The 26,355-nt window shown below is 44.7% G+C and overlaps 1 protein-coding gene across 1 annotated transcript in view; it reads right to left on the reverse strand.

The window, feature by feature from the left end:
• KIAA1549L (KIAA1549 like) overlaps positions 1 to 26,355 on the reverse strand; it is a 291,343-nt gene that overhangs the window by 18,315 nt on the left and 246,673 nt on the right. Inside the window, exon 17 of the mRNA XM_030918141.1 lies at positions 11,254 to 11,604. Coding sequence (XP_030774001.1) covers positions 11,254 to 11,604 — 351 coding nt within the window. The remainder of the gene's footprint in view (positions 1 to 11,253; positions 11,605 to 26,355) is intronic.

The following is a 26,355-nucleotide window of genomic DNA, read 5'->3' on the forward strand; positions in this document are numbered from 1 at the left end:
TGTCTCACCTTGGGCTTTTCTTCCACCTGGGTGCCTTCCTCACTGTTCTTCTCAGGGCTCCACGCTTCATTTCATTCATCCAGCCCCAGACTCCCCTAGAGCTCCATTTATCTATTTTTCATTATGGCAATGATCACTCTCTGACATTATATGGTTGCTTGTTTATTTATGATCTGCCACCAACTAGAATGTAATAAGGGCAAGGGCTTTGTTGTCAGAGATATCCTTATATACCTGGAACAGTGCCTGGTATATAACAGGTGATCAATAAATATTAGATGATTAAATGGATGAATCGTTGATTGTGTTTTACTTTCTCTCAAGAGACAGCAGGTTTAGTGGAGAAAAGCAGTGGATTTGGAGTCAGGAGGTATGTGCAAAGGTTCTAATGAACAGACTTTAGGTCCTTCGGCAACTCAAGTGACCTTTCTGGACCTCTCCTGAAATGGGTACAACAATGCTTGCTCAGAGGGCTGCTGAGAAGATCAGGTAAGTCTGTGTGTGTGTGTCTTGCAATCTATAAAGCGCTATTCAAAGATAAAAGACTAGAACTGTCACCAAAAAAGTGAAGACTTTTATCAACATGTGAGAGGATAAAAGCAAAACAGACAGAGTCAGACAGGATTAGAAGGAGCCAGGCCACAACCTCCTTTAGCAAGAGAAAATCTAGAAATGTTCTCTGGGAAGACAAAGCTTTACTTGTGCTTCTCATCCGTTTCTTTCTTCAGGTATTCTGCCCATCAGATCCTCGAGGAGGAAGATGACAGGATTTTAAACCTGAAGGTATCAGGACCAAAAAACAGCAGCACAGCGGATCCACAAACAGGATTCTTTCAATGGAATGAGGTCTTCTCCCTCCAGCATGATGGCAGATTACATCTTCATACGGGCCAAACCACTCAATAACAACGAGGTCCAGGATTAAACCTACTTTTTAATGCAGTGTGAAACTGCAAGATGGCAGGGAAATCCCAAAGGACCATTCCCCTACCCCACACCTCAGCAAACTAAAACAAACCATGAGCTGAAACCAGAGGTGGGAATGCCGAAGGTAAGCAAATACAAATGGCGAAGTGGCCTGGAAGACAAATGCCATATTGACAGTTGATGAAGACATTGAGCCTTGGAACAGGACGAGCTGAGGTGGCTGAACCCAAGGCACTCACCTCCAACACAAAAGGAGGCTAGCATTGGTCCCTTCTAGGGAGGGAGGATGGCTGGCAATGCTCCCAGCTCAGGCAGAAGCAATTGTAAATCCTCTTTGGAGGAGAGTATCCCTAAAGTAGTCTCTCAGGATTAGCATAGATTAAGATGAAGCAAATGGAGCTCAGGATTAAGACCGTGAACACACCAGAAAAGAGATCTTTAAGGACTTTAGAGTTCGGAATTTCCAGACACAAGACAAAAAATAACAATGTGAGAAATGTTTTTAAGAAATAATTGACCAGGCCAGGCACGGTGGCTCACGCCTGTAATCCCAGCACTTTGGGAGGCTGAGGCGGGCGGATCACGACGTCAGAAGATCGAGACCATCCTGGCTAACACAGTGAAACCCCATCTCTATTAAAATACAAAAAATTAGCTGGGCGTGGTGGCACGCGCCTGCACTCCCAGCTACTCGGGAGGCTGAGGCAGAAGAAACACTTGAACCCAGGAGGCAGAGGTTGCAGTGAGGCGAGATTGCGCCACCGCCCTTCAGCCTGGGCGACAGAGCAAGACTCTGTCTAAAAATAATAATAATTGACCAGACAGATACTATTAGAAATGATCTAGCCGTTTTGAAAAAGAATAGAACTTTCAGAAGTGAAATATGATTATTAAAATAAAAATATTCAATGTAGAGGAAGTAAATAATAGATTAATCACAAATAGAGAATTAATAAACTAGAAAATGGAATTGGGGAAATTACTAAGAATGATGCACAATGGGCCGAGAAGATAGAAAACATAAGAAATACAAGACATGGAGGATGGAATGAGCAGGTCTAACATACAGCTAACCAAAGTCCCAAAGGAGAGAAGAAGGAAAACAAAGGCGAGGCAGTATTTGAAGAAGCAATGGCTAAGAATTTTCCAGAATATATAAGTAAATTAATAATTCCAAGTAGGATCAATAAAATAAAACACACATGTAGATACATTGTAGTGAAACAGTAGAATACCAAAGGCAAAGAGAAGATCTTAAAAGCAACCCAAAAGGCATATCACCTACAAAGGGATGGCAATGACACTAACAAATGGCTTCTCATTAGCACCCAGAAGACATAGAATGCAAAGTGCTCAGAGAGGAGTCAACCTAGAAGTGTGTCAGCAATACTCCCTTTCTAGAACAAGAATGAAAGAAAACATCTGCCCAGATCCAGAAGTACTGACGAATCAATATGGAAAGTTACGTTACTATGCTGCACTTCCATTTTTTTTTTGAGCATCAGTAAACAATGTATGCAAAGGCAGCATTCAGGGAACCAAATCTTCAGCTCCACTACATCCTAAACGCCTTGGAGTACAGTAACCGTGTCTGTCTTATTACAGTAGTCGTCCATTACCAAGCAAAGTGTCTTGCACCTAGCCATGTTAAGTAACTATTTTCTAAATGAATGCTGAGTGAACAAGGAGTAAGGCAATTCATGCTGTTATCTTGATTCAGCCATTCACTTTCTCTGGATATGTCATTCAGCCTTTCTGAACCTTGTTTTGGTTTGTTTTGTTTTGCTTTCCTTGTGAAATAAGGCATTGGTCTGTCTCACAAGCTTCCAAACGTTTCTTTAGCCATGACACCATTCCAGCAGACCCTAATACGTAGACAGATGAAAGCAGATTCTCTGGTTGAAGTTGGGGAGGAAGTGCCCTGGTGAATTTGGCCCTTCACTTATCTGTCTAATGACCTCCTGAGGACCTTCCTGAACCCTGAAGTTCTGCAGACAGTTAGCAAATCCTTGTCCTGGAGGTCCTTCCAGCTTTACCCTCATGATTATCAATAAACCAAGTAAGGCACTTCTTTCCCAAAATAGACAAAGGAGATTTACAGCCCCTCTTCTCTCTTCTGGCCTCTCATGCTATTCAGCGGAGGAGACAGACAACCTATTTTTATCTCAGGTTGTTGGAAGCCTTATTCTGTAGTCAGCAGAGTTTCCCAGCCAAGAAAAGGCTTTCTATGCCTGTGGATGTCCTATAGCAGTTCACCAAGAGAACCCATTAAAAGTTCTGAACTTCTGACAAGCAGCAAGGGAATTCCCTTCTTGAAGATTTTGTCAGGTACAAAGCAAGATGGCACAGGAGATCAGGCAGTCCCTTTTGGGCTGTATCCTCAGGGTCCCAGGGCAGCCATGGGAGCCACATAAAACACAGAGGTGGCAGCCTGTGCCACGTGCTCATGAGTTGAAGGAATCCTCCCCCGGTGTCTTCTACCCATTCCTGTGCACGTTCCCCCTGGTTCTAAGTCCTCTTGTCTTTGCCTTCTAGTTCCCTGTCTCATGTATTTGGAATCTGGCTCTCTCCTGGCTGCTCTGTGACAGGAATCCATTGGAAGCTATTGCATGAAACTGTTGCCAGGCTCTAAGTTTCCAGTGCCATGATGCTGGCTGTGAGGAACACCTAAGGACCCTGTCTTTTGCAGTCCCTGCCCTCTGGCCAGGAAGGAGATCAAAGACTCAGGACTGAAGGCAGTCGGGTTGCAGGTCTCCGAGGCTGAAGGAGGCTGTGTGTGACTAGAAGAGAGCACTCTTTGGGCTTAGAAGTTTGGTTGTAACATGGAAGGGAGGAAGGAAGGAAGAAAGGAAGGAAGGAGGGGAGAGAGGGAGGGAGGAGGGGAGAGGGGAGAGGGGGAGAGGGGGGAGGGGGAGGGCAGAGAATGGTAGAGGGGAGAGGGGAGGAGGGGGCGAAGGGAGGGGGGAGGGAGGAGGGGAGAGGGGAGAGGGGGAGGGCAGAAGAGAAGGGGATGGGGGAGAGAGGGGGAGGGGGAGGGCAGAGAAGGGGATGGGGGAGAGGGGGAGGGGGGGGCAGGAGAAGGGGATGGGAGAGGGGGGGAGGGCACGAGAAGGGGAGGTAGAGGTGGAGGGACAGAGAAGGGGAGAGGGGAGGGGGGGGAAGGGGAGGGCAGGGAGGAGAAGGGGGAAGGGGGAAGGAGAGGGGAGGGGGGAGGGAGCGGCAGAAGAAGGGGAAGGGGGGAGAGGGGGGGGCAGAGAAGAGACAGAGAAGGGGGAGAGGGGAAAGGGGGAGGGGAGGGGGGAGGGGGGGAGGGGGATGGGGGGAGGGGAGGGGGGGAAGGGGGAGGGGGGAAGGGGGAGGGGAGGGGGGTGGGGGGGGAGGGGAGGGGGAGGAAGGGGAGGGGAGGGGGGAAATGGGGAAGGGGGAGGGGGAGGGGAGGGGGAAGGGGGAGGGGAGGGGAGGGGACCACAGTCTGAAGTTTCGGTGCTGAGTGTCCCTCAGGAGGGGATGAGGGAAGCGGGTCAGCACCATACTCTCTAGCATTCAAAGTGGAGAGGGAGACCCGACGAGCCCCAGTGCATGCTGGTCCCTCCTGTGCATATGCATTTCCCCAGAAGGAGGGATCTGGTAAAGATAAACCTCCAGGGTGGCACTACAGGGGTGACAGGCTGCAGGGGACAGCCTGAGGTTGGAAGGACTGGTAAAGGGGTCTTGGGCTTTGCATTAGTGGGGAAAGGCCATTGATAGGGCAAAGTCAACCTATCCTCCTTAGAAGCCCTTGTCCAGTGCCAGTGAGCTAGCCCCAGGGCAGAGTGGATGCTCCAATCTTTCCACAGCTGGTAGTTACTCTGGGTTCCTCTGCATGGTGCCCTCCCACAGCATCGTGCTGATCCTGAGAACCCTGCTCCAGGCAGAACAATGTCCAGCTAGAAATAACTTCACATCCTCGTGCAGGAGCCAGACTCTTCTACAGGATAGTTCCTATTTAGTTGAAGGCAGAGGGCTTGGTAATTAAAGTCTAACTTTAAAGTAAAAACCCAGCGCTTATTTTGATCTGTCAATTGATCAATAATTACTGATGAGGCTTCCAAGGCCTCTCATGGGAAATCATAGAAGGTTCAAGCTGGGAAGAGCAGGAGACACACAGACCACATCCTTTTCCTTAACAGATGGGGACGCTGAAGCCCAGAGAGGTAAACTGACTTGTGCAAAATCACACAGCCAGTTAAGGACACCGCCTCGCAAATCTGAGCTCAGGGTGAAGTGCTGCACAGGATGTGGGTTTCCTAAGTCAGACAAATCTGGGATTAAATCTTGGTTTTGATCCTTACCAGCTGCTTGACTTTGAGCAACTTACTTAACTTCTCTGTGCCTGCCTTCTTATTAGGTAATGAAGGTGCAAGTATCATGCCCTCATTTCAAAGCCTGTTTTAAAGACTAATTGTATATATGAATGTAATATTTGGCGCATGGTAGGTACTCAATAAGTGATAGTCCCTTCCCTCTGAGATGGAATAATATTCTCTTATAGCACAGGTTGAGAATCCCTTATTCAAAAGGCTCGGGACCAGAAGTGTTCTGGATTTTTTTCGGATTTTTGGAATATTTGCATCACTGGTTGAGCATCCAAAATCCAAAACTCCAAAATCCAGAATGCTGCAGGGAGCACTTCCTTTGAGTGTCATGCTGGCATCCAAAAAGTGACATGGATTTGGGATTTTCAGATCTGGGATGCTCAACCAGTAATCATAGTCATCTTTCCTCCACAGTTCTTCTAATCTAGGGCCCTTTCCCTGCCCCAGGGAAGGAGGCACAAAAGACTGAGGAGGGCACAAGAGCCAATTTTTTTTTTTTTTTTTTTTTTTTGAGACAGTCTTGCTCTGTTGCCCAGGCTGGAGTGCAGTGATGTGATCTCGGCTCACTGCAACCTCTGCCTCCCAGGTTCAAGTGATTCTCCTGCCTCAGCCTCCTGGGTAGCTGGGGATGACAGGCACCCACCACTATGCCTGGTTAATTTTTGTATTTTTAGTAAAGATGGGATTTCACCATGTTGGCCAGGCTGGTCTTGAACTCCTGACCTATGATCCGCCTGCCTCTTCTTATCAGAGTTTCATAAGCCAAAACTACTAAATTGCAAGAACCTAGGATTTTGAATACCTAAGTCCTAAAACACTCAGTTTGATGCCACAAACGAGATTTCAAAGAAGTGAGGTACATTTACACTCTGTGGATAGGAAGGAGAGCCAGAGAGGAAGCAAAAGGTTAGATGCCAGTGGGCTTGGAAAATGAGCCCTCTGTCCTGTCTCACCCTGGGGGAAGAGGTGGAGGAGAGGACATAAGTCCCATCAAAATTTGGGGAATCTGAAAGACAAGGGACCTGTGTCTGCCTCTAGGAAACGCCAGGAATCAGCAACAGCACAGAATTCCCCCTCCCTCCATGGGGTGCAGGAGAAGAAGAGTATGGTGGTATGGACGTAGACCAGAAGTGCCTTTAACAATCCTGTGTGGTGGCAAAGAAGCCGCTGGAGAGGAGCAGGTGCGTGTGTGTGCACGTGTGCTTCAATAAGAGAATGATAGAGCAAGGGACAGAGTGAGCTCACCTGAACACACACACAAGCATGGAAGGAAGGAAGGGAAGAATCTGGTGAGGGTGTGTTGAGTAGGAGAAAGAGGATACAGCTATGCTCTGCCTGGATGGGCAACCCGAGAAAAGGTGGGAACAAGGGCTTCTCAGGGACACTAGCCGGAATGATGAGATGAGGACAAACGGGGACCAGACACTGCAGCCTTCCCCCTACCCAACATCATGTAGGTCCCCAGAAAATACGGAGGAAGAGCCTGAACTGAGACTGAGCTTCTGGCACGTGGAGAGGATCACAGAAAAAGAAAGTTACTTTTCTTGCCTATCTGAGTTTAAGGGCTAAGGATTCTTCAGCCTTCCTCTCCCGCCTTCCTTCTCTCTCCCTTATCATGCAGCCTTGCTGTATAAACTGTGGATTTTACTCACTATAAGGATTTTTCTAAGCTTATAAGGGTACTCATTTGCCAGAGGTAGGTGACTTACAGGGGAGGATTTCTTAGGGCAGTTCCAAGGCAGACAGCCCTATTCCCAATCTGGCCCAGATAGATAGAATCATATCTGGCCCAGCTATGATAGAACGGCCTGCCTTCAAGGACTCCTGTGAGCTGGACCACGCCCTGTCAACAGTGACCGGTGTAGGTCCACTCCTTTCTGGTGTCCTCACTTCATCAAACCACCAATGACTTTTGTATAACCAGAGGCGGAAGAAGCCCCAGAATAACTGGCATGCCCTGGACCAGATGGGAGTTCAGAACAGATTCAAATTGATTTGGAGAAACACAAGAAATGTAACATTTCCTTTTTTTTCTTTCTTTCTTTCCTTTACTCCCCTCCCCTCCCCTTCCTGCTTGCTTTTTTTTTTTTTTTTTTTTTTTTTTTTTTTTGAGATGGGATTGTTCTGTGTTGCCCTGGCCAGCCTTGAAGTCCTGGGCTCAAGCAATTCTCCAACTTCAGCCTCCTAGTAGCTGGAACTACAGGTGTAGAAATGTAACATTTCTTGAATCCAAGTGTTGTGGCAGAATGGAAGTCATAGCTGATATATCTGCATATTTCATCATTAACAAAGGCTTGGAGGGAGTTGTTTATTTTTATGAGGAGAGGAGGAAAAAAAGACCATAAAATTCCCAATTTTACCCCAATGGAGATGCCTCCCTTACTAGGGCAATGATAAGAACAGACAAAACTCCAACTGAGTAAGCTTCTTCTTTTTTTTTTTTTTTTTAAATAGAGCCAAGGTCTTGCTCTATTACCCAGGCTGGAGTACAGTGGTGTCATCATAGCTCAAGGCAACCTTGAACTCCCGGACTCAAAGAGATCTCCCAACTCAGCCTCCCAAGTAGCAAGGACTACAGGCCCAGCCAACTTTTTTTTTTTTTTTTTTTTTTTTTTCGTAGAAACAGGATCTCATTATATTGCTCAGGGCTTGTTTTACATTCCTGGCCTCAAGCCATCCTCCACCTCAGCCTCCCAAAGTGCTGGGGTTACAGGCATGAGCCACAAGGCCCAGCCTTGGGTAAGCTTCCTTATAAGAAGATTATACTCCAAAGTTTGAATATTCAAGTTCTCATCAGAGCCTGGAAGATGTCCCTATAATTCACTTTGGCCAGCGGGTAGAAAGAGTGTGGGATTTGAAGTTAGGCAGCTCTAGGTTCTAACTCCAGTTCTGCCATTTACAGCTGCCTAAACTTGGGCAAGTTTCTTTACTTCTCCAAGCTTCAGTTTCCTCATTGAGTACTTTGGGATAATAATATTGATCTCATAGGGTGGCTGTTGGATTAGAAGAGATAATTTCTACATAGCACTTAGCTGTGTCCAGTAGACAACGGGAGCTCAATAGATGCCAACTATTGCTGTTATTGTTATTACCATTAATTCCATCTGTAAAGAGTCTAGTGGGGAAGATGTGTTAGCCCGGTTGTCTTTTTTGAAATCCCCTCCTCTGTCACCAACAGGAAGACTGTAGGATGTTTTCATTCTGCTTGGCACAGATCCATTATGACTGCTAGCAAAATTGGATTGGACATTAGATGTGTGGAGTCCAATTTCTTCACAGAGTTAACGGGTAAAATATGATCAAGAGTCTCCTGAACTGCACTGCAGAAATCCCAGGCCGCCGGCAATAACCTTTTCCATGATATAAATGCCATTAACCTGGCCTAGTGTATTTACACCACCAGCTTCCAATTATCTTCCGGCAGAGCTCAAAGCGCCTCCTCTTTAGAAGACAGAAAGTAATCACAGTTATCCTTCTAAATTGCCACCTTTTCTACGGATTTCCACATTATCATAGCACAAAAGGACTCTGTATGAGCTTGGGTTAAGAATCATTATTTATACTCTGTATTGTTAGCTATTTTCTCCTTTCCTGAAAATATGGACCTCATGGGTTGTTGATAAAGAAGGAAACCTTAATAACAAAAGAACTGCCTTTAATAATGTTCTGGTTCAGCCAGGCGTGATGGCTCACACCTGTAATCCTAGCACTTTGGGAGGCCAAGTCGGGTGGATCACCTGAGGTCAGGAGTTCGAAACCAGCCTGGCCAACATGGTGAAACCCCCTCTCTACTAAAAATACAAAAAAGTAGCTGGGTGTGGTGGTATGCATTTGTAGTCCCTGCTACTCAGGAGGCTGAGGCACAAGAATCGCTTGAACCTGGGAGGCAGAGGTTGCAGTGAGCCGAGATCGTGCCACTGAACTTGTACTCCAGCCTGGGTGAGAGAGAGAGAGAGAGAGAAAGAAAAGAAAGAAAAGAAAGAAGCAAGGAAGCAAGGAGGGAGGGAGGGAGGGAGGAAGGGAAGGAAGGAAGGAAGGAAGGAAGGAAGGAAGGTAGGTAGGTAGGTTAGTTCTAGTTTGATGACCCATCTCTCTGGTTTTTCACAGTCCTTTTCCACTGTAGGTGGCTTCATTTATAAAATATACATAATGCTGATGTTTTTGTCCTTGCCACAAACACTAAGCCACAAGTATAACAAACAGAACCATTTAAGTTTTCACCATATGACCCACGATGGATTTTTTTTTAGATGGTTTTACAAAATTGAGATACGACGGCTATGGGCCATCGCATCTTCTTACCTGTCGGAAGACTTGATCTGGTTGTCTAAGCCTTTCTCTCTGAAACCCAGAACTCATCCTAGATTCCCAGAATCTGGCATCTATACATGCACAAGGCATTATCTATCACAGTCTATGGTTTATAAAACTATGTCTTTTTTAAAAGATATATTTTAGATGCTATGGTGATGAATGAAATGCAAACTAATTAAAATTGTGATTTAAATCACAAAAACTTACAACTTCTTGGTTTTTTGACTAAGATCAAGTGTAAATTACAGAAGCTTTCAGTCATTGGATGTTTTTTCAAATATGGAAATATAATTGCTACTTAATAATCACAATATTATTCTTTGTTTTTTCAGAGACAGGGTCTTACTGTGTCACCCAGGCTGAAGTACAGTCTCACAATCTTGGCTCACTGCAACCTCTGCCTCCTGGGCTCAAGCAACCCTCCCACCTCAGCCTCCCAAATAGCTGGGACTATAGGCGCATATTAGCCATACCTGGCTAATTTTTGTTTTGATCAGGTTTCACCACGTTGCCGAGGCTGGTCTCGAACTCTAGAGCTCAAGCGATCAGCCCATCTCAGCCTCCCAAAGTGCTGGGATTATAGGCATGAGCCACGATGCCCAACCCATGATTAATATTTTTATAGCATTTACTATGTACCAAGCATTCTTACAGTACCTTACATACAACAACTCATTTAATCTTTACAAGTCTAGAAAGTAGCTTATTTTTCTCATTTGTAAAGACTTTAAGTAATTTTCCCAAGTTACAAAGCCAGGAAGTGGCTGTCAGCCTAAATAACAGACATTTTTTTGTCTCTAAAAATAATGATGTTTATTTGGGAATGGGTATTGCAATGGGAATACCCATGCCATAGTAAACTGTGTTCAGGGAGGTAAAGGAAGACAAAAGTTTTTAAAGGAAAAATAGGGAGGATTGCATAATTGTTTTGAGAAAATTATTCTTGGCTGCAAAAATCAATGACAAGTGTGGTACCAGTTCAAGCCTGGACAGGCAGTTGCTGGACAGATGTCCTCGCACAAGTATTTTTTTTGTGTGTATAAGGTTGCAATGGCCTTTGTGCAAGATTGTGATTTTTGCAGTCTTTTGTGATAGTTCTTGCTATTAGGCATTTATGCATGAAAACCCTCCCTTCCTGGCCTTCCCTGGCTCTATTTGTCAGGTGTTTAAAATTTTTCATTTAATTTTATTTAACACAAGTGATTCTATTCTGATTTTGTCAACTTTCATCTGGTAGACCTGAGATTTAAAGTCGAGCCACCTGGCTCAAAGCCTGTGCGCTTAACCACCAGGCCACACAACCCCTTAGCATGTGGCTCTGAGATGCCTTTTGATATTTAAAGTGGGTCTCAGGCTTGAAAGTGTAGGAAACCACCAGTGCGTGAAGAACACGGTCAGCCATTTACAGGAGGGATATTAGAAAAGGCAATTCATTCTAAAATACATTATGGCTGGAGAGAAGGGATTGCCCACAGGAGTCAAAAGCTTAGGCTTTGGATCATGGGTGGAAGATGGGATGATGGGATGAGGGCCCAGCATAATTCATCTCCAGATCCCAAAGCTTTTATCTGTAGAAGCCCCTGCTCTTGAGTCTCCTGTTGGAACTCACTGGGCAGACTGACCTAATGATGGCAGGCGGGTGGGATGAATGACTTACCGGCCGAGGCAGGCTGTACTGATACATTTCTGGACGGTAGGTCGGCACCCACTGCACCCCGGCCCTGGGCCGCGTCATGGTCCCCGGAGCGCTGGTCACCACCTCCGAGTAGGGCAGGTGCTGGGCTGAGCCGTAGGCTTCTTGGTGCCGGCTCTGGCCTGCGTGGCCCGCGGACGCCAGGCTGAAGGCCTCCTCCAACAGCATGTGCATCTGCTGCCTGACCTCGTCAATGGATGGCTGGGAGCTCAGCGTGGAGGTCTCCGAGTGGCCTTTCACCTGCCGAGACCTGGAATAGCCCCGGGGCTCATGAACTCTGTCAATGTTGGTTTCCTCTATGATTTCAGGCTCAGTCTGTGGGAGGAAACAAAGCTCATTGATGTGATAATTAACTTTCCTTCCCATGAAGGTGCTCTGCAATTTACTCTAAAACATTCACTTGAACAGATGCTGGTATACATCTGTGCTAATTTAAATTATATTCTACGTACCCTATCCAGGAATTCACACTAGTGGGGTAGTCAGTGTCCTCTATCAGGAAGTCCACACTCTGGGTATCGGTGTGTACTTCAGTTGCCCATAGTTTGACCACCGCTGCAGGCTTTGCCTGTTAGTGTAACAGACTTGAGAAATGGCTTTCACTGATGACATTAATGGTACTCTCTAAAATATTTTAGAGACATTCCCCACCTCTACACCTTCGGGTATAAGACCCTGGAATGTCTTGTAATCTACACCCAGAGGGGTAGCATTCTAGATTCACTCCCTAAATGGTCCTGTTTCCAGCCATTGGTTAAGGAAGTGCTGATTGCCTGATGCTAGTTATCAGAGAGAATAACAAAATCCTGCTTCTAGATCACGGCTCTTAAGGCATGGTACGCAATCAGAAGCTCTCGGGGTGAGGCCCAGCAATATGTGCTTTAATAAGCCCTCCAGGAGATTCCAATGCCCATTCAAGTTTGAAATCCACTGATCTAGAACATTCTCCTGCCTTTCTTCACTGAACCTTTCATTCAGTGTGCACCTTCAGTACCAGGGTGGGCAGACAGCTGGGACTTCATAAGCTTCCAGAACAGGCTGCATGGATGGTCTTGTGCTTGCCTGCTAATGAATGCTTGCTTCATAAGTGTCTGCTTTCTTGCTCTGAGGCTTCTCTGCCATCATTAGGTGGGGATGCCTGTAGGAGTTTATTCCACCAGTCTGGACATGCATGAATCTCAGGGTGCAAGAACACAAAAGGGAAGAGATAGGGACCGCCAAGGCGATACGGGGAGGCTGCTGCCTTGTGGCAGATGCCATAGCAATAGCCAGAAATAAAAGGTGCACAAAGAAGATAAAAGACAGTGTGTTCAAAACATTCCAACCAGGAGAGTTACTTTAACTTTTTGGTATTTCAGTTTCCTCATCTGTGAAATGAGGATAATACTGCCTCAAAGGCTTTTATAATGATTAAATAAAGGCACATCTAAAGATTTTAGAGTAGTAGCACATGGTAAAAACAATACTAGTTGCTGTCATCATCATAATCATCATTATTACTTTATTCATTCAATTGCACATATTTCCATGTAATTACTATGTATAAAGCACCCTGATGCATAAAATAAGCACAGCAAGTAAATGTCATGAGGGAATTCACCCAAAATGGGGAGTCCTTCCCTCCTTAAATATTACACATGAAGGTCATAACTGTGTTATACTTCATTTTAAAAAATATATTTACCTTTCTAGCATTAAATTAATACATGCTCATTAGCGAAGAAAGTGAAAATATAGAAAGCACACAAAAAATACACATTTCTTGTCATCTTATCTCCTAGAGTTAGGACTTGGCTAAAGTTCAAGACGAAAAGTGAGGTTTTCTATCAGCCTCTAAGTCTAGACTTATCAACAAACATCTACAGTAAGTAATTTAAAATATGTACCATTTTTATACTAATAAAAGCAAGGACAGATTCTGGAGTAGAATGTAAAGTTACCTTTGCAATCATAAACAAGAACTCAAAGACATTTCATGCCTGGGTGCATGACCCCCAAACCCCTGGGCTGGGGGACACATTGGGGCTCTTCGGCTCTTAGAGGCTCTTTAGAGAAAGGCTTAAGGTCACTGACTGGGAAACATGCTTCCTGAAAGCCAGCAGATCTGCCTGTTGAGATGTGGTTTTGCCTGGAGATACCTTCTACAACAGCAAATGCAACTCTTGAAAGTTATGTTCTTCACAATGCATAGAACATTCAAAACTGAATTGCAGAGCCAGAAGGGACTTTAGGAGATCACTAAACTCAAGCCCCATTTTACATATGGGGAGGTGACTTATCTGAAGTTACTCAGAGGCAGGCAATGGCAGAGGCTCCTGCTCCCAGCTCCTGACCCGCACACATCCTGCAGCACGGCACTGCCTCTCATGACAATGTCCTGCTCATGCCAGTTGCTAGCCACACAAGGCCCTTCCTCCCGACATCCAGAGTCTCCCTGATACATAACGGAGGCTCAATGCTAAACTGCTCCCAGGTGGGAGATTAACAGCACAGGGGTGAGCTGAGGTACGATTTCCCCACCCCTAAGCTGTGCTATGCATTTCCAGCCATATTGGTAGATCTATTATCACATGAATTTATAGTTGTGCCTTAGGGCAAAAGCATCCTCCGTAGCAACATTTCCCTATTCCCACTGCCCCAAGAGCCCTGGGGTGGGTTAGTACTGGGGGTGGGTGAGTTCTTTCAGTAAGGTTGGTAGGGAACAGTGCTAGGCCATCGCACATATGTGTTATACATATACACACATATGTAAGTGCTACCTTTGCTGGGAAGGTAGAGACTTTTTCTCCAGGCTCCCACTTCCACCGACCCCATGACCCCCGAATGGAGATCAGCCTCTGCTTCCCCCATAAGGTTTCCATTCCGCATGGGGAGTTCCCTTTAACTGGAAGGTCCAAGTATGCTCTCAACAGGCTTGATCAGGCCACCAATCATCTCTCGATAGCTACAGATAGAAACAAGACTAGCTTTCATTATACCTGGGCTTCCTCTCATCACACTTGGATTTGCTTAAAGTGTGACTTCCCCAAGACTGGATACTCCCTGAAGCCATTTCACTTCTGTTTCTCAGAAGCCTAGCACAGGCACTTGGCATTTAATCAAGCTTTGTGAACTTAAACTGAAATAAATTCTGTCCACTTCCCCTTGTTAGGTATAAGTTCTAAATTTCTTTTCAAAGAGTCAGTATGTCAGTATGTTCAATTCTTTGCCTTCTACTTTTAAACTTAACTTCCTCATAAAGAAACTTTTTTCAATTACCTGCTCTACCCTGACTCATTCCAATGACCAACTCCACCCTGACTCATTCTGATTACCTGGTCCACCCTGACTCATTCCGATTACCTGGTCCACCCTGACTCGTTCTGATTACCTACTCCACCCTGACTCATTCCAATTACCTGCTCTGTCATAACCATTTTTCCCACCAAACCACTCACCCCGTCACTCTTTAGCCAATCGGAATTAGTTCAGCCTGTGCGGTCTAACCTTAGCCAATAGGGGAACGACACAGCAGCAGGGGCCATGTGCGTCAGGGATAAGAACCGCTTCTCCTCCCTTATCCAAGTGTGCGCTCACCATTGCTCCATCTGTAAGGGTGCACCCTTCTATAGAAGTAACTTGCCTTGCTGAGAATTAAAAAAAAATTTTTATATTCAAGTGCTAATTCTTTTGCAGCACTGAAACTTTATTTATAACACCCTTGAGGTGGAAGTTGAGGTTAAGATAAAAGGCCCACTTTCCCTAACACATTTCCTCCAATGTTAATGAGTTGCATGACAATAAGAAGTCGCAGGAACCCCATAAGCCTCAGGCTCCTCATCTGTAAAATGGGAGAATTGAACTACGGTCTGACATTTATGTTTCCTGGACTCTACTTGCTCTAGGAGATGCCATACTGCTCCTATTATCATCATCTTTGGGGAAATCTGACATCCATTCATGAAGGGAACCATCCCCTGCACCTCCCATCCCAACTAAAACATATGAATAGTGATAAGTTTGCCTTTTGCTTAACAGACAATTATTGGTTTCAACCCTGTACTAGGCCCTGGGTTGGGGGTGATGGATACAATAATTAATAAGATAGTGACCCAGCCCTCAAGGAGCTCCCAGTCAATGGGAGGAAACGAATAATAGCAACAGCAATAACAGCAGCTTATCTTTATCAACAGCTTACATGCCAGGCACTGTTTTAAGTACTTCATACATTTCGGCTCTTTTCGTCCTTATAAGAACCTATAAAGTAACAACTATGAATATTGCCACTTTACAGACAAGGAAATTAAGGCACTGAAAGACAAATGTGTTGCCCATAATTAGCAGAGCTGAGATTTGAACACAGAAAGTTTGATTCCGGTACCTAAGCTCTTACCCACTCTCTATATATAAACAGATCCATTACCATACTATAGCTGTGGGCTCTGACAGAGTCAAACAAATTTCTATGACCAGAAAAGAAGATAAAATATTTATTGAGATAATCTACCTTATTGATTACTATAAGGATGAAAAGCATCAATGTATAAATACGAAGCACTCACAGTATCTGGCACATCAGCATTTGTTTAATAAACATCAGCTGCAATTATTATTGTTGCTGTTATCTATCTCCTCCCATAGACTGGGAACTCCTTCAGGGTTGGGTCAGTGTCTTATTAATCATTGTATTCACAGCCCCCATTCCGGGACCTTGTCCAGAGGTGAAGCTGTAACTGTCTGTTCAATGAACAAACATAACAGGTGCTCAAATTGACTCACGGACCTGTGGTGTGCCAGCTCTGTGCCGCCTTTTCCACGTGGGTTTCCTCACTCAGCCTCTCAGAGCTCTGCAGTTGTGTCCATTTTCAGATACGAGATATCACATCGACTGGCTGAACTTGCCCTAAACCCTTCTCCCTCACTGGCACATTTCTGAAAATGCCTTTTGCTTTTATTTGACAAAAGAGGGGAGACAGGAGCAAAGATAGACCTCCCAGTGTTGGCTGACAGTTGGCTTGGGTTGGGGCCGTATCTGGGACAGAGAATTTATTTTTAAACCTCTTTAACTTGGAATGGACCATACTTGCTTCTGTGACTTCCCATTCTTGAAAAGCTCTGAGAAACTCATTTTTTTTCAAAAAGCTATTTTTATAAACTAATCAAGATATACTTCAATAAAAATTCTAAAAATATTCATCAAGGAATGTCTGTTCATGGTAGGAAATTAGAAAACACAGATAAGCAAAAGGAAGAAAATTAAAATCTACTCTAATCCGATCACCAGAAATAACTACTGTTAACGTTTTGACCTCGTGCACATCCCTCCAGATGTTTCCTACGCATATGAAATAGGATGAGGATTATGAATACTAAAGAACTGCCAACGGCCTATGAATACTAAAGAACTGCCAACGGCCTCCCCACTGCCCCAGGCCACTATAGAGAGTGTGGGCTTGACCCAGGTCAGTTTCTCCCTCTTCCACTTCCAAGGAGAGCCCACGCTTTGCCATACAGATTGTGTGTGTGATGGAGACCAGGAAGTGGGGATGGGCAATGAGAGGCAGAAGAGGTGTGGGCTGTAGAATTTTATGGTGAGATTTTCAAGAGAGGTGCAGAAGCAGGTGTGGCATGTGAATGGGAGAGGAATTAAGGGAATTTAGAATGTTTTACTGACTATAATGTACTTGCCTTCTCACATATAAAAATATAAGTAAAGGAGTAGAGGTATTTAAAAACTACTTTTGTTGGCAGAGTTCTTTTGACTTAGATACTCTCTCAGACCAAGCTGTTTGGGTCATGATTTTATAAACAGAATACATACACACATATACATATATACGTAGGCATATATATATATATATATATATATGTAAACACACACACTTATATATGCATGCATATATAAGGTTTTTTAAAATGGCATTACATTAATACAGTATTTTGAAACCTTTTTAAATCAACAATATTGTAAGTAAGTATCTCCATGAATAAACAATGTATTTATAGAGAATCACTTTAAGGATTTCATAGTATTCTAATAAATGGAGTTTTTAGGCTACCACATATTTAACAGTCCACTATTTTAGATGTTTTCCTAATATCTTACTATATGAACAAAGCTGGAATAAGTATCCTTGTGTTTAGAACTTTGCATATATGTCTGGACGCAGTGGCTCACGCCTGTAATCCCAGCACTTTGGGAGGCCAAGTCAGGTGGATTACTTGAGGTCAGGAGTTCGAGACCAGCCTGGGCAACATGTTGAAATGCTGCTTCTACTAAAAACACAAAAATTAGCCAGGTGACATAGCGCATGCCTGTAATCTCAACTGCTCCGGAGGCTGAGGCAGGAGAATTGCTTGAGCCCGGGAGGCGGAGGTTGCAGTGAGCCAAGATCGCACCACTACACACCAGCCTGGGTGACAGAGCGAGACTCCGTCTCAAAAATAATATTAATAAAAAAAGAACTTTGCATATAATCATGAGTTTATCCTTAGGTTCAATTCTAGAAGAATTACCAGGTGAGAGGATATACACGTAATTATAGTTTTGGAGAGTTATGGTGTATCAGAACTCAGCAGCAAAGGCCACAGTATTTAGAAGACATTTAAGCCATTCCTCCTCCATATATGGGCCCCTGGTCTTGTGCTTCATGGTGGCCACTGGATAGAGCAAGCACCTGCAATTCTTTCAATGCTGTTTTAAAATGAGTGAACCAGTCCAACACATCTAGGATGGTACACACAGTGGCTAAGTACCCACATGACTTCATCCTCTCTTTGAAACACCATGAGAACAAACTTGAAGGAAATTATAGCCCTGCTGGGAACCCCAAGTATCTTCTTCTTAAAAGATATTCCAAAACAATTTAGTCCTGGGGCACATTCTGTAGCTTTAAGTATTATTCAAAATTAAAACTACTATCTTATCAGACAACTAATGGAAAGACAAGCTACCAACCACAAGAAAATATTTGTATCCACAATATATAAATAGTTCCTATAAATGAATAACAAAAAGACAAGCAACTCAATTTAGAAATTGGGCAAAAGGCTTGAAAAGATACCTCAACAAAAGAAGACACAAAAATGTCCAATAAACACATGGAAAGATGATCAACATCATTAGTAATAAGGAAATTATATCATTTCACATTCAGTGGGATGGCTAAAATGAGAAAGATTAATAACAACAAATGTTGGTGAGGTTGAAGACTAGAATTAGAACTGTTATATTGCTAGTGGGAGGGGCAGCAATGCAAAAACTTTGTAAATTTGACTGTAATTTCTTAAACATATACCTACCCTATGACCCAGAAATTCCACTCCTACATATTTATCCAGATAAATGAAAACACTTGTTAAGAAAACACATGAAAATGCTTATGGCAGTTTTTTTTTTTTTCATACTAGCTTCAAACTGGAAGCAATTCAAATGTCCAACAATAGGATAATGGATAAACAAATAGTATTATATGTATACAACGGAATAGTACCCAGTATAAAAGAGAATAAAATACTCATACATGCAATAACATAGATGAGTCTTGAGTGAAAGAAGTCAGACACAAAAGAGTACATACTGAATAAATCCATTTATATGAAGTTTAGGCAAAACTATAGTGGTTTATATCAGACAAGTTGTTGCCTACGGGTGAGCTGAGTATTGACTGAAAAAAAAAAGTGAGGGAGTTTTCTGGGAGTGATGAAAACGTTTGGTATTTTCATTGGTTTGGTGGTTATAAGGGTATACACGTTTGTCAAAGCTCATCACATTGTATACTAACAACCTGTACATTTTTACCATATGTCAATTTTCCCATAATAAAAGAAACATAATGGGTTGACATAGCTAGCTTGCTGTGGATGGTCAGGGAAAGCTTCTCTGAGGAGGTGCCATGTTTTCAGACCTGAAGGAGGAGAAGAGGTTGCCCATGTGATGGTTGTAGGAAAGCTTATGAAAAAGCCCAGAGGTGAGAGAGAGTTGGTAGTGCTTGAAAAAAAGAAAGGACTGTTACAGAATGAACTATGTCCCCCACAAAATTTTTATGTTGAAGTCCTAACTCCCAGCATCTCAGAATGTGACTGTATTTGGAGATGGGGCCTTCACAGAGGTAATTAAGTTAAATGAGGTCATTAGAGTGGACCTTTGGATCAAAAGGACTGATCCTTCTAAGAAGAGGAAATTTGGACACAGCATGTGTAAAGGGAAGCCGATATGAAGGCTCAGGGAAGAGATAGCCTTTCATAAACTCAGGAAAGAGACCTGGAACACATCCTTCCCTCATGGCCCTCAGAAGAAACCAACCCTACCAACACTTTGATCTAGAACTTATAACCTCCAGAACTGTGAGAAAATAAACGTGTTGTTTAAACCATGCCACCCAGTCTGTGCCCCTAGCAAACTAATACATGGACCTAATACATGGCTGAAGCCCTAATTGTTAGGACATGGGGCCGGAGAGGAAGGCAGGGTCCAGATCACGCAGGGTCTGAAAGGCCATGGTAAGAAGGCTGGACTGTTGTCAAAGGGCAATGGAAAACGACTGAAGAATTTCAAGCAGGGAAGAAATGTGACTGGAATTTATGGGAAGCCAGTTAGGAAGCACTTGCTTGTGGCTATTGCCGTAACCCAGGCCAGCGAGACAACAGGGGCCTGGGTAGGGTGGTCATGGACAGACAAGGGGTTGGTGAGTTCAAGATGTATTTTGGAAGAGAACTGGCAGAGCTGCTGATAGATGAGATGTGAGGGTGAAGGAAAGGCAAAACTTGAAGCCAAGACTTTTTACCAACAAGAGGAACTGTGCTACCCCGGTCTCCTTAATGGTCTCTGAGCTCCCCAAGCATGTCTGGGCCCTTCCAGTTGCTGTACTTTCTGCCTTGAAAGCTCTTCCCCTGGGGCCAGCATTTTAGGTCTGCTCAAAGTCACCTCCCTGGAGGGCCCTGCCCTGCCCAAGCTATTCAGAGAAGCTCCTGGTACTTTCCACTGCCTTCCCTGAGTTATGTTCCTCCATAGCCTTCCCGACACTGTGCTGTACATCTATGTGCGTGGGTGTTTGTTGTCAGTTTTCCCTAGTGTAATACGTTAGTCTCCCTTATCCTCAGGGTAAAATTTTGTTTCAAGAACCTCACTGGATGCCTGAAATTGTGGAGAGTAATGAATCCTATATACATGATGTTTTTTCCCACACAAACCTATAATAAAGTTTAATTTATAAATTAGGCACAATGAGAAATTAACAGCAATAGCTAATAATAAAACAGAACAATTATAACAATATACTCTTCACAATTTCATGGGTAGAAGATTCATTCTTGGCTGGGCACGGTGGCTCATGCCTGTAATCCCAGCACTTTGGGAGGTCGAGGCTGGTGGATCACGTCAGGTCAGGAGTTCAACACCAGCCTGGCCAACATGGTGAAACCCCGTCTCTATTAAAAAGGCAAAAATTAGCCGGGCGTGGTGGCACATGCCTGTAATCCCAGCTACTTGGGAGGCTGAGGCAGGAGAATCACTTGCACCCACGAGGCGGATGTTGCAGTGAGCCGTTATTGCGTCACTGCGTCACTGCAATCCAGCCTGGGTGACAGAGCTAGGCTCTGTCTCAAAGAAAAAAAAAGATTCATTGTTACCAGAGATTTTAGCAACCTTGGGATACAATTTTTTTTTTCTTTCCTTACTAAGTCAGCAACTTTCACCTATTAAAGGAAGCACTAGAGAGCTTTTCTTTGTCATATCCTGAATTGCATTATCACTCTCGCCCATTGGAGCCACCGTTAAGTAAAATAAGCGTTACTTGAACACAAGCACTGGCATGCTGCGACAGTGACTGACATCTGGGTAGCATAGACTTTATCCTTGTTGACCAGGATAAGCTGGACAAAGGGAAGACTCCTGTCCTGGGTGGGATGGAGTGGGATGGCGTTAGACTTCATTACACTACTCAGAATGGCACACAATTTAAAACGTATAAATTGTTTATCTTTGGAATTTCCCATTTAATATTTTCATACCATAGTTGACTGCAAGTAACTGAAACCACGGATAAGTGGTGACTACTGGATAAGCCCCATGAAGGCAGGACATTGTCATGTTTCCTGCTGCATCCCAGAATGGCGTGTGGTAGAACATGAATAAATACTCATTGAATGAATGAGTGGAAATGAGTCTTAAAAGTCTGGAGAATTCCTGCTCAAAAGTCTTTAACAGTAAAAGACATTCCCATGTGTCTAAAATGAATGAAACAGTTTTATCTAGAATGGGCTTAACGAAGAGGGATAAAGGGCTCTTGAGGCCACTTATTCTAGAATTTCTTGAGTTAGGAGCCCTAAAGTGAACAGGGGTTTTATAAGCCCACACTTTCCACAAGTGGGCGTAACATCACTTTGCCTCACCTTGGTACTTCATTTCTGGGGCACAGGAAGTTGAAGCCCCTCTCCAAACCCTGCCCCAAAGCCCTGATTTTCAGCTCACTGTCAATCGCAGCTCCATCCTGCAAGAACAGATTCTGAACAAATTATGCAACTTCATGGCAAGGGCCCAGAGACCGAGTGGGGGTTTCAGCAAGATAAATTCCTGGGCCATCTGGCCATGATGAAATGTATCTGGCTCCATGTCCATTTTTCTTTTCCACCAATTGGAGTCCTTTGGGCCACACAAACAGTGCCACTTCTCTCCATTTAATGCCTCCTCTGCCCACTGCAAGTGCTGCCTGTTACTGAGGAAGCAGAGACATATTTAGAAAGTTGCTTCTGGAAACCACATTTCAGGGAGTTCTCACTTCACCAGGTGGGAAGAAGACCATGATGGTATAGGAGCAGAGAGACCTTTGCAGCAGTTTCCTATGAGCCTGCATCCCGGAAGCTTCTCTAATAATAAAGTGAGATTGCTTGCCCTCAGAACAGGCAGTGGGGTTCAAAATAATGGCTTGGTGACTTTTCTGCAAAGGTGTGCAAATGGAATTTAAAAAAAATGTCAGCAAAATTTCAAATTTCATTCTGATGCCTTTCCAAAGGATGATCTACAATCACTCCAGGGCTATGGGGATGTGAGGACAGCAGCTGTTTCTGTGTTTCAGGTGGGTAGAAAAGACATGAAAGGGTCTCTCATAGACTTCTAAGGAAATAGGGACATCCTTTCAGAGAATGACCCATAATCAGAGTCTCCACTGAGACCATGAAGACTGGGACAGGCAAGGATAAAAGAAGGTGCTCCAGTGCTCTTAGCCTTACTCACTGCCCTCAAAGCAAAACATCTTCCCCATGTAACAGAAGTCTCAGGTGCCAGCTCAACTTCCTGTCTTTCTTCCCCCATAACTTGCTGCTCTCTAAGGAGCAGGGGAAATTCAATTACTGAGAAAGATCCATTTGCCTTGAGTTGCAACCACTGTCCCACCCTGTGTTTGCAAAACCATTACCTTAAAGGTCATCTCTGGAAGTGTGGCCTTGTACTATGGCAAGGTGGGAGAGGTCCCAGGCACCCTTCACCAAGTCCATCTCTTGTCCGGTCATGCTGAAGAAAGGCACCCTTGGAGGAGTACAGTCCTCTCTTTGGTGTGTGACACAATTCAAAGCAGTAAGTGCAGGCCGGGCATGGTGGCTCACACCTGTAATCCCAGTACTTGTGGGAGGCCGAGTTGGGTGGATCACTTGAGGTCAGGAGTTCCCGACCAGCCTGCCCAACATGATGAAACTCCACCTCTATTAAAAATACAAAAATTAGCTGGGCATGGTGGCACATGCTTGTAATCCCAGCTACTCAGGAGGCTAAGGCAGGAGAATTGCTTGAACCTGGGAGGCAGAAGTTGCAGTGAGCTGAGATCACGCCACTGCACTCCAGCCTGGGCGAGAGACTGAGGCAGTCTCAAAACAACAACAACAACAAAAACAGAGTAGTAACTGCTAGAAAAGAAAAGAAACAGGAAAAGGAGAGTTATCGCCCTCTCCCTCCTGGGGAGTTACAATAGCTAATGTTCACTGCCTGTTTTCTACATGCTTTGTCTGCATTAACTCATTTAATTCCCACAACATCCTCATAAAGTAGGTACCACTGGTATCCCCATTTTACAGATGAGAAAATAAAGTGCAGATAGGTAGGTAACTGGCCTAACTTCATGTAGCTCGTAAGCAGCCTAGCTCCATAAGCTATGAGGACAGCCCCTCCACGGTACTACCTGTGAACTTCAAGAACAATATAGAAACCATAGTCGTAATTAAAAACCTCTTAAAAAGGAATCAACCCCAAAGTAAACATATTAAGAATGGCTTTCTCTCATGGAAAGTTAATTTGCATTTTGCTTTCTAGGTGAGTCATCACCTGCTTTTTTTCATCTTAGCTGAGCTGGCACTGCAGGCAGCAAGGAGACTGGGAGGATGTCTCCCATGAGTCAGCACTATTCCACCACAAACAGGCTCTCCCTGCCATCCACTCAAGTCTGCCCTTTTGCCTCTTCAGCTCTTGAAAAAATCAGACAGATGCACAAAATCCCTCTATCACTCTACTTGTGTCCAAAACATGAACCTCTGACTGCAGCCTGGACTTCCAGAGCCCACAGTGCATAGCAGTCATTACACAACACCACGCTGTTCTTTCCCTTCAGAAAGGGCCAACCAAAGACAACAAGAGGGCTGGGCGCAGTGGCTCACGCCTGTAAAAATCCCAGGACTTTGGGAGAAACAGGCGAGCAGATCACCTGAGGTCAGGAGTTCGAGACCAGCCTGGCCAATATGGTGAAACCCTGTCTCTACTAAAAATAAAAATAAAATAAAATAAAATAAAAAATAGCTGGACATGGCGACAGGCACCTGTAATCCCAGCTACTTGGGAGGCTGAGACAGGAGAATCGTTTGAACCCAGGAGGTGGAGGTTGCAGTGAGCTGAGACCGCACCACTGCACTCCAGCCTGGGGAACACTAATGAAACTCCGTCTCAAAAACAAACAACAACAACAACAACAAAAAACAAAAAGATCACAACAGGATGAAACTGGAGGGAAGAGTGACATGAAGGAGACTGTTGGGTGTGCTCCTTAAAATGCCCAACACAGTGCTCATGTTTATAATCCCAGCACTTTGGGAGGCTGAGGTGGGAAAATTGCTCAAAGCCAGGAGTTCTAGACCAACCAACCTCTATGGGCAACATAGGGAGACCCCATTTCTACCAAAAAAAATTTTTTTTTTTAATTATTTTTTTTAATTAACTAGGCACAGTGTCACTCCCCTAGTCCTAGCTACTTGGGAGGCTGAGGAGGAAGGCTTGCCTGAGCCCAGGAGGCTGGGGCTGCAGTAAGCTGTGATTGTGTCACTGTACTCCACTCTGGGCGACAAAGCAAGATCTGTCTCTCTAAATAAAGAAGTCCAGCTACAAGTGTTCCTCAAGCAGCAGGTACTGTAGCAGGCACTGTGATGGCCTCAGCATCCATTTCCTTCTCTCTCTGTATTTTAGCCAGGGGGGCTAGCTGGGACTAAGCTGCCCCAGCACCATCGCTGGGGACAGACCAGGTTAATTTAATCAGTGTAATCTCCCTGCATTCATTGCTACAGTGGTTTACGGAGGGGTGGACACTTGGCACATGATGGTCAGTCAGAGTAACACCCATACACCTTGTCTGGAGGTTGGGAAAAGAGAATTCCCTCTTGCACTGGTCCAGGCAGGATGTAGATATGAGGCCTGGGATTTCTTACCAGAGTCCACCTGTGGATGCGGCCAACACACAGGGGAACACAGAGCTGTGTATAATGCAGAGGAACAGACTGGGCCCTCAACCAAACCATGCCTGGATTTACCGTAAACAACTTATCCCATTCAGGTTTTAAGATGGTTTAAGTTGGGGTTTCTGTTGCTTTTGCCAAAGCAGTTTATTGAATAACCACCATCGACAGTGAACTCCAAATGGCAACGGAAATCTGCCTAAGGTTCTGATATTCGGTCAAACCTAATGTGTATTTGGCTCAGAGGTAGAAACATGTTTTTCAAGTCTCAGCTCAGGAATCACCTCTTCTGGTTGACACACTTGTTTGTTCATTTGCCCAACAAATAGAGACACCGCATCTATTATGTGCCAGTTCCTATTCTGAGTGCCGAGGTTTCAAGCATAAATAAAACAAGACTCCCGTCCTTGAGGAGTTGCATGGGGAACTAATACAAGTAAACCAACTAATGGGAGTTGGGGGCGAAGGCTTTGATTGGGGTGAGTATCAGGGGCTACTGGAACACAAAGGAGGGGCCCATAGGCATAGGAGCCAGGAGAAGGTGCTGGGAAAGGTCACGGTTAAACCAAGTTCCAAAAGCGCTGCCTAAGTCAGTAGTTCTCAGCCAGGAGCAGGTTTGCCCACCAGGGGACATGTGCAATGCCTGGAGACATATTTTGGTTGTCACAGCTGGGAGGGGCTTCTGGCACCCATGCATAGGTAGAGGCCAGGGATGCTGCTAAACATCCTATAATGCACAGGACAGTGCACCGTGTGAAGAAACTCTACATCCCTAAGTGTTAACAGTGAGGAGACTGAGCAGCCTGGGCCTGGATGAAGCAGGTAGGAAGGGAGATTCCAGGCAGAGCGATGCGTGCGTGCAAAGACCTGGACATGGGAAACCACAGGACAAGTTTGGGGAAGCTGTTCAGGCTGGAGCCAAGGGAGTGGGTTAGGGAGTGACAAGCGTCAGCTAGAAGGGCATATCTGAGCCAGCTAGAGCAGAAAAGTCCTCAGCTGGGAGCTTAGAGTCTGAGTTTTATCCCCAAAGCTATGGGGAGCTCCTGAAGGATTTTGAACAACAGTGTGTGTTTTAGAAGGATGTTCCCGGCAGCTGTCTGGCAGCTCAGCAGTGGTGAGTAATGGAGACTGTACTGGGCAGTGGCTATGGGACAGACAGGAAGGAACAAACCCTCAGGAGCACTCCCCCTTCCCATCCAAGTTCATTGCCACAGCATGTTGCATGTGCCTCTACCTCTCTCCTCCACTAGTGTGTAATTACCTGGCCATGCATGAAAATGAATACATCTTTCCCTTCTCCACAGGGCCTCACACAGGTAGGTACAGTGGAATCTCACAGAAGGCTTAGATGCTAATGCTAATGCCAGCCGGCAGAGTAGG

This window comes from Rhinopithecus roxellana, chromosome 15, assembly GCF_007565055.1.
Source record: "Rhinopithecus roxellana isolate Shanxi Qingling chromosome 15, ASM756505v1, whole genome shotgun sequence".
Lineage (NCBI taxonomy): Eukaryota > Metazoa > Chordata > Mammalia > Primates > Cercopithecidae > Rhinopithecus > Rhinopithecus roxellana.